The following is a 13796-nucleotide window of genomic DNA, read 5'->3' on the forward strand; positions in this document are numbered from 1 at the left end:
ACAGCCAAGTTCATCTGTTGATGTGGTTATATGGTAGAATTTATGTTGATAATGAACAAGTAATTAGCCTTGGCTGCTCCTTGGCCAATGACACCTGCCACTCTTCTCTTCTCTATAGATCATCAGGTGATCTTCCCGGATATAGTTATTTCATATGAAACTGCCCCTTTCTCAGGGTCATCACAAGTTCATCTCCAGTGAAGGAACATAGGCACTCATTCTCCTGACGTCTGCAACAAACTCTCCAAACTCGGTTGCCCACTGCTTATCAATCTCTGTTAAGGACCTGCAGCCACCCACCTGTCGGCATCTGATTACAGTGCCAGAAAATAGGTTGTGCGGATGAAAGGGCAAGAGAGGTGTAATCAGAGGTCGGGCAAGGAGCCCTTGGAGGACTCAAGGACACAACTCCTGCCCTCTAGGCCTTAGACCTCCCCTCATCATGTACTCCATCAGAACACAGTGGCAGCTGGACTCCCTCCCCAGGTGTGAAGCATCAGCAGTTCAGGCAGGGGTAGTGAGCCCTGCACCCGTTCTCCAACCACCAGAGCCTACTTTAGTGTGCTTGTTCTGCACCGACCAGTGCCATCTTGATTCAGCTCGCAGTTAGCTAAGGTAAGATTTTGGCAGCTCCGTTTTTTAGATTGCTGCAATCTCCACTGCTGGTCCATGCTCGACATGTTCTTCGTTAGTTCAGGGGTTCGTATGGCAAACCTGGGGCAGGGATCAGCACTATGGGCAGTGGGATAAATTACCCAAGTTGCAGGATTCCAGGATCCAGCAAAAAGAGGAGTTGCATGTTTTTCCACTGAGCCACGCCCTAACCCCCAGCTACTATTTGTGAAAAAATAGTAAATTTGTTTTTTCTGCACATGAGGTGTGCATGCTCCTCTAACATCCATATTGAAGCTAAGTCAGGATTTCAACAAATTCAACCAATCAGTGGCTCATTTTTGCAAGTAGAGATTCACAAGTGCAATGGTTCTAATATCTCCTTTTCAATAGCTTGCTCATAAGAGATCTCATTTTTAGAGAAATGTTCAAAACGACTTGTCAGAAGCTCAGAATTTCCTTAACAGGATCTTCTCCAGACAGACAAGTGAATTATGAATCACTATTTCTGTCTCCCAATAACCTAGTCCCCTTCTTCCCATACCTGATGTTCTCTGAATTTGTCAGATAAATTTAGAGAGAACCATACGAACCATACAAACATATAGGTAAGCGTGGTACAGATTAGGTTAAGAGCAGCCAAAGTTAAAGGCTGCTAGAAATTGCCCTGGAGATAGAATCCTTCCGGTAATCATGACTTGGTTGAAGCTTTAACTAATCCCTGCTCAACTGAAAACCCACAATCCTAAAGTTGGCAGGATGTATGATGCACCCGGAAAAACAATCATCTGTGCGTGGCTATTGTACGATCCCGAAGAAAAACCTGGTACCTAACCCCTGATTCATCCCCCAACTCCCAAAATCATGCTTACATATTTCATGCAAATAGTCTCAAAATGTGCATATGCTGGAAGAGGGGATATTTTAGGGCAGACATATGCAGCCTTAATGGTCAAGTTAACCGCTTGCCTGTCACCAAAGCTTGGCAAGATGTGAGAAGACAAGCCCCCTGACTCAAATTAGCTTGCTCTGTTGACTTTAGCATTGTGTATAGCAATCTAGCAGCTGTTTCAGTTTTCAGAACTGCCAGATATAGCTCATGCTCCTTGCACCTCCTCCAAGATGGTCACCTGAAACACTCTCCATCCAGGATAGAAACTGTAACTATCTGAAGCCATATGCGTTTGGCTGTGTGTGATCTGAAATTACTCCATTTGGTTCTTAGTGGCCCCCATTTACTGCATGTGGGCTCCAGTGATCATGTGGTTGCTAGTGGCTCTGGTGCACTATTACACCCACATTTCTCCCTGCCCCCACCATACAACTATATATCCCTATCATCGTGCTCTTCAGTCTCGCTCTGTCCTTTACTCAGGAATTCCAGGCCCCATTGGCTGAATCTACCCATTATTCCTACCCCTGCCCCCTCTCTTCCCTCAGGGATTCCAAGCTCTACCTAGCTGAACTCTCCCTCTAATCCTATCCCTGATCTCTCTTCACCTACTAGCCTATCTCCATTTTAAGCAACATGCACAAAAACCCATCTGACCACTCTTGCTTCAAACATATCTATCCCCCTCACATTACTTTCTCACACCTTACATATTTCTTCATACAACCCCCTTTGCACTCCACTCTTACTCCTGGGTGTCAGAATGTTGACTTTTCCTTATTTCTCATGTACCATTGTGACTCCCACAGCCCCCAGCATGCAGACATGAGAATCACTGGGACATGGATTGGACTGCATTCAATTGCCATGATGAATGTTCTTTATACACATGTTGCTACCGTCCTTCACTTTCCCAGGTATCCTAAGGAGGCAGATAGCCTAATTGTCATAAGGGCAGATCCATCAGCTTCTTTTCTATTGTCTGACTTTATCCTGCTCTTTTCTGAGCTCTCTGTCACCCACCTGCTTGTCCCCACCGCCCTCACTACCCTTTTGCTCTACAGACAGTCTGGTCCCCTCCTTCCCTCCTAACCTGGGCCACTTACTTGACTCTCTTCCTAATGATGTCCCTTTCGATCATATGGGCGGGACAAAGACTGATATGCAAATGGATATTTCCCATCTGTGAAAGGCACAGTGAGCAAAAATCGTGTGCTGCAAACTCTCACCTCAGAACAGGTTATCATGCCATGTTCTTTCTGGAGAGGAGCGCCAGCAACCTTTATTGATATATTTGTAAGGAACTTGGGGTTGGTTACCCTGAGTTACCTGGGGGCAACCAGATGTGGACTCCCTGCTCACTGTGCTCAGAGAGGCAAAGCTTCACCTCACTGATGAGGGCCAACAAGGCTGAAACATGTGTATGGGGTTGCTTTTGGTACTCTTGTTCAGAGAAGAATTGCCATAGCATTTTGCTGCTGGACTGCCCATGTGGGTGGGACAAAGACTGATATGCAAATGGAAATTTCCCATCTGTGAAAGGCACAGTAAGCAAAAAGCGTGTGCTGCAAACTCTCACCTCAGAAGAGGTTATCATGCCATGTTCTTTCGGGAGAGGAGCGCCAGCTACCTTTTTTGAAATATTTGTAAGGAACTAGGTGTTGGTTACCCTGAGTTACCTGGGGGCAACCAGACGTGGACTCCCTGCTCACTGTGCTCAGAGAGGCAAAGCTTCACCTCACTGATGAGGCCCAACAAGGCTAAAACATGTGTATGGGGTTGCTTTTGGTACTCTTGTTCAGAGAGGAATTGCCATAAAATTTCGGTGCTCGACTGCCCATGTGGGCGGGACAAAGACTGATATGCAAATGGATATTTCACATCTGTGAAAGGCACAGTGAGAAAAAAGTGTGTGCAGCAAACTCTCACCTGAGAACAAGTTATCATGCCATGTTCTTTCTGGAGAGGAGCGCCAGCTACCTTTTTTGAAATATTTGTAAGGAACTTGGGGTTGGTTACCCTGAGTTACCTGGGGCAACCAGACGTGGACTCCCTGCTCACTGTGCTCAGAGAGGCAAAGCTTCACCTCACTGATGAGGCCCAATAAGGCTGAAACACGTGTATGGGGTTGCTTTTGGTACTCTTGTTCAAAGAGGAATTGCCATAGCATTTTGGTGCTGGACTGCCCATGTGGGCGGGACAAAGACTGATATGCAAATGGATATTTCCCATTTGTGAAAGGCACAGTGAGCAAAAAGCTGTGCTGCAAACTCTCACCTCAGAGCAGGTTATCATGCCATGTTCTTTCTGGAGAGGAGCGCAGCTACCCTTTTTGAAATATTTGTAAGGAACTTGGGGTTGGTTACCCTGAGTTACCTGGGGGCAACCAGACGTGGACTCCCTGCTCACTGTGCTCAGAGAGGCAAAGCTTCACCTCACTGATGAGGCCCAATAAGGCTGAAACACGTGTATGGGGTTGCTTTTGGTACTCTTGTTCAAAGAGGAATTGCCATAGCATTTTGGTGCTGGACTGCCCATGTGGGCGGGACAAAGACTGATATGCAAATGGATATTTCCCATTTGTGAAAGGCACAGTGAGCAAAAAGCTGTGCTGCAAACTCTCACCTCAGAGCAGGTTATCATGCCATGTTCTTTCTGGAGAGGAGCGCAGCTACCCTTTTTGAAATATTTGTAAGGAACTTGGGGTTGGTTACCCTGAGTTACCTGGGGGCAACCAGACGTGGACTCCCTGCTCACTGTCCTCAGAGAGGCAAAGCTTCACCTCACTGATGAGGCCCAACAAGGCTGAAACACGTGGATGGGGTTGCTTTTGGTATTCATGTTCAGAGAGGAATTGCCATAGCATTTTGGTGCTGGACTTCCCATGTGGGCGGGACAAAGACTGATATGCAAATGGATATTTCCCATCTGTGAAAGGCACAGTGAGCAAAAAGCGTGTGCTGCAAACTCTCACCTCAGAACAGGTTATCATGCCACGTTCTTTCTGGAGAGGAGCGCCAGCTACCTTTTTTGAAATATTTGTAAGGAACTTGGGGTTGGTTACCCTGAGTTACCTGGGGGCAACCAGACGTGGACTCCCTGCTCACTGTGCTCAGAGAGGCAAAGCTTCACCTCACTGATGAGGCCCAACAAGGCTGAAACACTTGTATGGGGTTGCTTTTGGTACTCTTGTTCAGAGAGGAATTGTCATAGCATTTCGGTGCTGGACTGCCCATGTGGGCGAGACAAAGACTGATATGCAAATGGATATTTCCCATCTGTGAAAGGCACAGTGAGCAAAGCGCTGTGCTGCAAACTATCACCTCAGAGCAGGTTAGCATGCCATGTTCTTTCTGGAGAGGAGCGCCAGCTACCCTTTTTGAAATATTTGTAAGAAATTTGGGGTTGGTTACCCTGAGTTACCTGGGGGCAACCAGACGTGGACTCCCTGCTCACTGTGCTCAGAGAGGCAAAGCTTCACCTCACTGATTAGGCCCAACAAGGCTGAAACACGTGGATGGGGTTGCTTTTGGTATTCTTGTTCAGAGAGGAATTGCCATAGCATTTCGGTGCTGGACTGCCCATGTGGGTGGGACAAAGACTGATATGCAAATGGATATTTCCCATCTGTGAAAGGCACCATGAGCAAAAAGTGTGTGCTGCAAACTCTCACCTCAGAACAGATTATCATGCAATGTTCTTTCTGGAGAGGAGCGCCAGCTACCTTTTTTGAAATATTTGTAAGGAACTTGGGATTGGTTACCCTGCGTTACCTGGGGGCAACCAGACGTGGACTCCCTGCTCACTGTGCTCAGAGAGGCAAAGCTTCACCTCACTGATGAGGCCCAACAAGGCTGAAACACGTGGATGGGGTTGCTTTTGGTATTCTTGTTCAGAGAGGAATTGCCATAGCATTTCGGTGCTGGACTGCCTATGTGGGCGGGACAAAGACTGATATGCAAATGGATATTTCCCATCTGTGAAAGGGACAGTGAGCAAAAAGCGTGTGCTGCAAACTCTCACCTCAGAACAGGTTATCATGCCATGTTCTTTCCGGAGAGGAGCGCCAGCTACCTTTTTTGAAACATATGGGGGACTTCAACCTTCCTTGACCTTATCTTTCTTACATGTTCCCTCACCTCCTCCAACATCATTATTTACCCCTCCCCATCCGACTACTTCCTTCTGCCTTTGGAGATCTCTGTTTGCCCCCCTCCCCCACTCCCTCTTCTCTATATAACCACAAATGGATACCTGACTTATTAGTTCTGTAACTGGCTAAGACCAGATCTTGTGTCCTCACCCTCACACCACCATTGGCCATCTACAGAACAGGCCTTCGAAAATTTCAACTTTGCTCTCCCCATTCACTAGACAGCTAGCCAGTACTGTGGACCAGTGGGTCTGTTTCCTCCAAAAACTGTTAATGACCTTACACCCATAACCTGCTGTTCACTATTCCCTCTTCAACCTATCCCATTCAACTCGGAACCTCACAGCCATTTTCAAAATAGCCACCATTCTACCCATTCTCAGGAAGCCCTCAGAAGAACCTTACAACCTGCCCACTGTTGGCCATTTCTCTTCCCCTCCACTATTCTAAAATCCTAGAGTATTTGGTCTTCCAGATACTTAGAGCTTAACATTGACCTTCATCTCTAACTTTCTCACTACTGACGATTAGTACAAATGTTCCTTATAGATTTTGACCTTTATGTAGCCTTTGACACAATTGACAACCTTTCTCTCCTTCTCACCCTCTTCGACCTCAGAATCAGGACACTTTACGTACCTGGATGGCTCCTACAGCTCTGACCAGTTATTATCCACCCACGTTTCTGTACACTCACACTTCCTCTCTTGTCAAGCTTATCAACGTCTTCACATTCTTGTACCACCTCTCTGCTGATGATCCGCAGATGTGTTTCTATTTTTCCTCCTTCAGCCTGGATCTTTCTTCAATGAGCCTGTCACTGGAGGGCACAAAGCTGTCTCGTTTCTAACTCCTCTGACACCTGAATTCCTCTACCTCCTGCCTAGAATGTCCTTTCCGTCCAGCTCTCACCTGTTTGCTTTCCTTCTGACTGCCTCTCCATCTTCCCCAAGGTTCGCAACCTAGGCGTCCACTTTGAGATGAACCTTAAATTCCACCTATTTATCAACTCTACCGCTTTGGTCTCTAATCCTTGGCCCCTGAAAAAAATCCTCTTCTATACAACTGCACTCTGTACAACCACCACTGCTTTCACCACTCCCCACTACCTTCACATTGGCTTGCTCTCTATGCATCACTGTTCCCTCAACTGATCTTATAAATGTATTCCTGGGCTTCCCTAGCTTTTTATGGCTAATTCGATCTTATGCTTGTTCCTTGCTCACACCCCATTCTCCAGCGCCCTTGTCAGTGTTCTGTCCCTCACACACCCTGTGCATCCTTTCACTTCTGCTTCTTATTCCCCCACCCATGTCTCCCACCATTGGAACACCTTGCCTCCGCCTCCAGAAATCAAAGAATGTCACCAGCATCCTTGTGTTGAGACTGTCCTCAAGCTCCATCTCCTCTCCCTGGAAGGGATCCTGCACCACCCTAGTACATGACCCCCCACCCTCCCCATGCCCACCCATGAAGTGTGTATATTGACCAGCACTTGCAAATCAAATAAAAAATATGCAGCTTTATTCAGAAATAACACATTTATAAGTACATGTAAAACATATATAACAAAATGAACACATATAAATATAGTTTCAACATTATACACCAATCCAATTCACAGAATACCTAACAAATTACCAAATTTAGAACATAAAAACAATCCATCTTGATATACAGTGTTAAGATAAAACAGGATCATCAGCCTGCCCACTCAACATATTTTTTTCTCGTGTACCATGCAGTCAAGATAACTAGATACCGCTACAGAAAGCATAGAGTTTAAAAAACACCAGTGAATCAGTCAGATGTTACATTCCATGTTGTACTATATCATATAGAATAAACATTTTCCTAGTTTTCCTGTACAGTGGGCAATTCAGTAAGAACTGTTTCCCATTGTCCTGTAGGGCTTCACAATGTGGACACTTGAGGAATTAGTGAATACTCATATGTGCATGTTTATTAAGTAGCCCAGAGCATACTGTTGTCTGTCCTGCATCGCCCTCAGACACTTGTATTGACTAAAAACAGGCAAATACTCGTCCAAAAAGAAAAGGGAGTATAACAATTCCCAACGGAAATAGGAAACAACAGACACTTAGAAGCATGCCCCTGTTACCACCCACACAATTCCACTGATATGTTCAGATCAGTGATACCATCAGAGTAGCGCCACAGGAAAAGCTCTAATCTGAGAGGGGGAGTTTAAAGTAAAACTGCATCTTTTAATCTACATTAATTACTAAATGCAAAGAAAATTTGGAAAAAAATAGAAAATATTCCCACTAAAACATCAAATCTGTAACCTGGTTGGCCCCGTTCTGACTCTAACGCCATCCTCAACTGGCACATTCTCAAACTGATTACTAGAGTAAAGCACCCACTTGTAGGACTGCTGCAATCTCTGCGGTGTGTGCTTGAATGCATATTTCCGATCCAAGAACACAATTTCTTATCATGAAGCATGCGTTGCATAACTGCTTGTCGTGCCAGGAGATCTGAATAGCTGGATAGTTCAGTGGGGCGGCTGAAACATACTATATTACAAGAAATGTTAAGGACCTTAAATAACTGAAACTCAGACTCTTTAGCTTCTTTTTGTGAGGTTTTTAGCCAGCCAGACTTAGCTTGTTTGTCGTGCATCCCTTTACTCAATAGAAAGATGTTGGTTTAAAGGGCGTTATGTGGAAGATTCCTTTACAAAAATATAAACGAAGTGAAAATGCTTCTTAAAGGGACTTCATTTTTCCAACACCAAACAACAAAACCCCCACAATTGACAATTTCACCAGTTATGGATTCTAAACGAACCATAGTTCGTGCCACCAGAATCTTAAAAAAAGCAACTCTGCCACTGCCATGCAATGTTTGTGACGCCATTTTGGAGGACTCCAAAATAGTGAAGGTCATTTGAAATGTAACTAGAGAAAAAACACAAGAAATACATCCTAGTGGCTCTAACCACCATACAGAGAGGCGTCATAATCAGTGCATGGCAAATCCAAGTTATGTTTTTTTTTATGATGGTGGGAGTGCAGTTGTGAGTTTTCATAAATCCTAACTGCTGATATGTTTAGGATTTTGTTGTTTTGTGCTGCAACCATAACATCTCCTTCAGAATGTTTTTTACTGAATGACGGGCCTCATTACATGGATGGCGGTGGACCAAGGTGCTATTAGCACCTTGGTCCATGCCGGTAAAATACGGCTCTGCCTTGGTGGAAAGGGGAATTACCACCCTATTCCAAGGTTGGCGGGGCGGTAATTCCCCTTTCCCCCATTGCCCTTCCCCATTCCCATTTTTGTCCCATGGGGCTCTATGGGAATGGGGAAGGCGCTAATTACGGTGCCGCAAATTGCGGTACCGTAATTAGCTCCCTGGTCCCTTTGCGGGTTGGTTTTTAACGCCTGCAAAAAGCAGGCGTTAAATTCACCAACCCTGAAAGGGACCTCGTAGTAAGGCGGTAAGGGTTAACCGGTACTGGTAAAATACTGGTACCGGTAAACCCTTACCGCCTACCGTGTAAAGAGGCCCATATATATATATGGGTATACTCTTTACCATGTACAAGTATACGCATTATGGGTCTACAGGTGAAAACAAAGGCATCACGCCAAGAGGCTGTGGTTATGGCAGGTGGTCATCAAGATGGGTGGGAGCATTGTGATGGGTGTGCTCAAGCTGTGCAGTGTCACGGAACAGGGGGAGTGTACGCTATTGCTAATTCATTTCTACAAGGGATACAAACATTAGCACAACGTGTACATGATGGCTTGCCAGTAGAAACTGCCCTCTATCGACTTATAGTTAAGTTTAATGCTCCTCTTACCCTAACCATAACCATACTGGCAATTCAAATTCAGGCAACACCGGGACTAAGGCATGGCCCACCCTCTTACCTAGATATTAGTTATTGAAGACCGCTCTCAAAGTGTAGTTCAAGTTGCTTACAATGCAATACTATTTACAATAATTGGAGATCATTGGAACCTACAGATCCTGAGGAGTGTTTGCTTCCCAAGTAAGGGTCCTAACCTCTGCTACACCAATGCTCTGGCTTCTACGAAAGCCAGCGCGCATATGAACCTATTTTAACAGTAGGGGGGTCTTCTGCGTCCCACCCCACTTGATATATATCTTACAGTGCAGTCCACTGCTCTGTTGAAGCACTCTTCCCTCCATGATGGTGTGCCTCAGATCTGAGACATTCCTGTGGTGCACAGGTAGAGGAGCAGCATCTGGACACGCTGCGACTACCAAAATAACACACAGATACCTGCTTTTCCCCATGCCCCTTTCTCTACTATACTGCACGTTAACCACTTCATAAATAATACTCTTTTTTTAAAAGTGATGTTTAAAATTATAGGAAATCTTTTGATATATAGACACCTGCGCTTGTAAGATCTAGTTTGGGTTTGCCGAGCTGGGTTTTTACTGCTACTGCTGAAAACAGTGCTTCTGCTGTAGATTTGCCCCCTACCTGACTAGTCCAGCATGAAACTGACGGGGAAAGGAAAGCCCAGACGGGCTCATGCACCCTTGATTATACAAGCCCTGAGCAAGCCTTCATCAATATAACAAAGAAATCAATGCAAGAAAGAAAAACAGCATACACAAACTGGATACAACTATCTGACATCCACATCATCTTATTCAGACAGAATTCAGGCCACATGGCAGCTTAAATCAAACACGCTATTGGATTGATATAAATTATATGTTTTTTTCAAATGAAAACAGATTAGCTGAGGTGCACAAAATAAAATAAAAGATCAGTGGATTTGAATTCTGTTTTCATACAAAAGTTTTTTTTGGGGGGGTCACAATGAGCATATATTGCATTAGGTTCTCCATGTCACCCTATTCATTTATTGTATTTTATTTAAAATTAACATTTATGTTGAATAACAGCATTTCAAAACACCATTGCTAGAGCAAAACAAATTTAAAGGAAGATTCCAAAACCACAACAAAATGTATAATGTACAACTACCCAGCTACACAATAACAAAGCAGGCTGCATTCAAATCTGAAGGGATTGAACTGAGAACATGTATTTTGATTAATGATGGCTTGCTCTGGCTTCAAGCACCCCCTGCAGTACGACATCTCTATGAGCAGACGACTCCTACAAGGGATCGAAATGTTCAGACCGATGATGAGAACCTGCAGCCTCAAACATTTCCCCAAGGTTACCAATGCCGTAGCCAAATCCGTGCATCAGGGGTTACACAGCTATGGAATAGCTCGTGTTTATTCTCAGACATAAATGCATCTCAAGAAGCATCCGAAACTATGCCTCGATAATGGCGATTTCCACAATCTATTATTACGATCTTCCTCAAAAGTGCCACTATTGAAGTAGCATAAACAAATACAGATTATTGGGCAGATGTGTATTTTTTAATAGTGATTCATGATGTGCCTCAGACCACTTCACAGTGCTTTATTGACTATTAAAATTATTTTCATGCTTTTTTCCTTACAGATTCTAACCATGGACTCATACCACTTGCAGTTATAGTGTCAATAATTATTCTCATCCTTGCATCATTTGTGTGGTGTGTTCACAAGAAGATCAAGAGTCACTCATGGAGAATACCACTTTTTAGAACCGTGACGAACACTCCAGGTTCAAATTTGGAAGAAACCATCCTAATTTCTGAGTTGGAGACAAATCATTTCTAACGGACAAAATCATTTGATTACCAATTATTTTTATATTATGTTTACTATAATCACATATTAAAACCAGGAATCAATGGCACAAGAACCTAATTATATTGAAAAGATAACATTTGCAGGATTTGTTGTAAATACTTGCAAGTACAATGTATTTTTGGATAATGACCAGAATTATTCTTTACTTTGAACAGTAACTTGAGACATGTGGTACACTGTGTGCTGATGTCCCCGTACGAAGTGGCCCAATGTATTGTGGGAGCCGGAGGAGGAGGAGCAGCTGCTCGCTCCGCGATGCCACACCTGGAGGTGGTAAACGGGAATCACCCAGATCCTCCCTCCTCAACCTGCTGATACATCGCACCACGTAGGCAGTAACAATCTGCAAAGGAGACTCCGAATATAGAAGTGATGTGCTCACATTTGGACCCATAGTCTGTGACCACAAGTTACATTTGTCCAGATTCATATCAAGAACGGGCAATCTGCGAGGTGATTCGAAAGATATGGTTGCTCATTCACCCATTTTGAGATACAGAAGCAAGGGCACACTGCAACTTTTCTCTGGGCCACAAACCACAGCCAAGTGTCACGGAAGAAGAAAGGTAGGCATGGGTGCCTTGAGGGAAGCCACGACTGGCTCAGATGAATGTCATGCCAGTTCCATCTGATCCCAAGATAGCGGAATGCATTTTTCACAGCCCTGTGGATACCTAAGGAAATGAGACTTCAAAAGACACACCTTTGAGGCATAACAACATTAAAAGAAACACCTGAGAAGGGGGCGGCCATAGGGTACACAGACCAATCAAGCAAGTCCTTGGGAGTGACGGGCCATCCACCGTTCATGACGCAAAGATGTCCCAACAACTATAGAAGCACACTATAAAAGGGGCCAGAGCCAGATAGACTTTGAGGGAGTATGGACATTATTCCACGGTAGTAGGATAGAAAGTGTGAAAGAAAAAGGAGGAGTAGGAAAGAAAAGCAGGGGCAAGGTTGGTCAAGGGGAAGGGAAAGAAGATGCAAACAAACAATCACTGTTAGAAGAAAGAGAAGGTACAAAAGGTGGGGAGAGGAGCCAGGGGCAAATTAGAGGTGGAGAAAGAAGAGGAGCGGGAGAGAAACATCAGAAGGAGGTAGAAAGTAGGGATAGGGATAGGGGACGAAGAGAGAAAGGGAGAGAGGGAAATCTGCAAAAGCTGAAGGGGGTTGTGTTGTATCCTTCAACCAAAACCTTACCCATGGCTTGTTAGGGCCATAGCCCCAATCCTGGCCTTAGAGGTAGATTGAAGAAGAGCGAGCGGATACCCAGGGAATGGGCCAGCAACCGCTTGCTCACAAGATGGTTTAGACTACATCTTCTTTTGTCTCAGAAGGATAGCTCAGGGGCAACATGCTCACCTTGGAAGAAAGATGACACGGAGCACCACAGGTTTGATCCCCGGGTCCACGCTTAGAAACCGCTGGGTATTAAGCGCGTTATAAATAACCCATCATATCATATCATTATACCTCACCATTGACCACAGTGCCTAGGAAAGGTGAAACCCCAGCGAGTGTAAGCATGTGAAAAGCCCCTGTAGCTTCCTTTCACCCTTGCCTGGGGGAAAAGCAGAAGGAGGACTGCAACATGAAAGTCAACTCGGGACCGATGGGGGTAAATGCCTATCAACAACTACCCTTGCAGGGCATGGGGTTTGTCATGTTAAATGAGGACATTTCAAATCAGCAGCCTAGGAGGGCCACTACACACCAGGAGGTCTAAAGAAGTGTACAGGACACTCAAAACGCTGTTACAAATGTGTGTGACTATTTTAGCAAAGCCAGAGTGATACAGGACCGAACTCCGATTTGCTTTAGACTAAGGAAATGTGGACTTTGAACATTAGGCCTGATTTGCATTAGGGTACCCTGATAGCTCTAGCTTGTTTTGTATTTCTCCTTCTCTGTCGCACTGTTGGGTCTAGACAGTTGTCTTGGGCCTTTATTCAACCCTTGTAATTAACAAGAATAAACCAAGGCTTAACCCAGATTTTCTGTGTCTTTAATCTTCCATGGATCCTTACCAATCTGGGACAGTGGTCCCAGGAAGCGATTATTATTCCAGTACTTCGTGAATGGAAATTACCATCTGCATATCACACACTTTTTTCATTTAAAACCTGAACTAGCACCTGGACATTTTTACTTGAATTCTCAGACCAGGACATTTTTGGGATATATTAGTTACAAAAAATCTAGAAGCAAAAGCAAGTATTTTGTAAAAGACTCCATGCGTTTCTCTATTTACATGGAGTATCTCTATCACTGGATCTTCCTTAGAATCAAATTCTTCCCCCAGGGTCAAAATGCTGTTCTCCTTTTATAATTTTAGAAACATTTTAAAAATAATGGAGCTGCATCATTACCACCAGTGATACGTGGCATTTACTGCCGTAGGTACAACA

General features: G+C 44.5%; 1 protein-coding gene across 2 annotated transcripts in view; it reads left to right on the plus strand.

Annotated features, from left to right (window-relative positions):
* PLA2R1 (phospholipase A2 receptor 1) overlaps positions 1 to 13381 on the plus strand; it is a 1951179-nt gene extending 1937798 nt beyond the window's left edge. For both annotated transcript variants that reach the window (XM_069616352.1, XM_069616351.1), the window contains one exon: positions 11153 to 13381. In XM_069616352.1, coding sequence (XP_069472453.1) covers positions 11153 to 11352 — 200 coding nt within the window. In that variant the 3' untranslated portion in view covers positions 11353 to 13381. The remainder of the gene's footprint in view (positions 1 to 11152) is intronic.
* Positions 13382 to 13796: the final 415 nt, after the last annotated feature.

The sequence above is a fragment of the Ambystoma mexicanum genome, chromosome 9 (assembly GCF_040938575.1).
Source record: "Ambystoma mexicanum isolate Mex_15411 chromosome 9, UKY_AmexF1_1, whole genome shotgun sequence".
Classification (NCBI taxonomy): Eukaryota; Metazoa; Chordata; class Amphibia; order Caudata; family Ambystomatidae; genus Ambystoma; species Ambystoma mexicanum.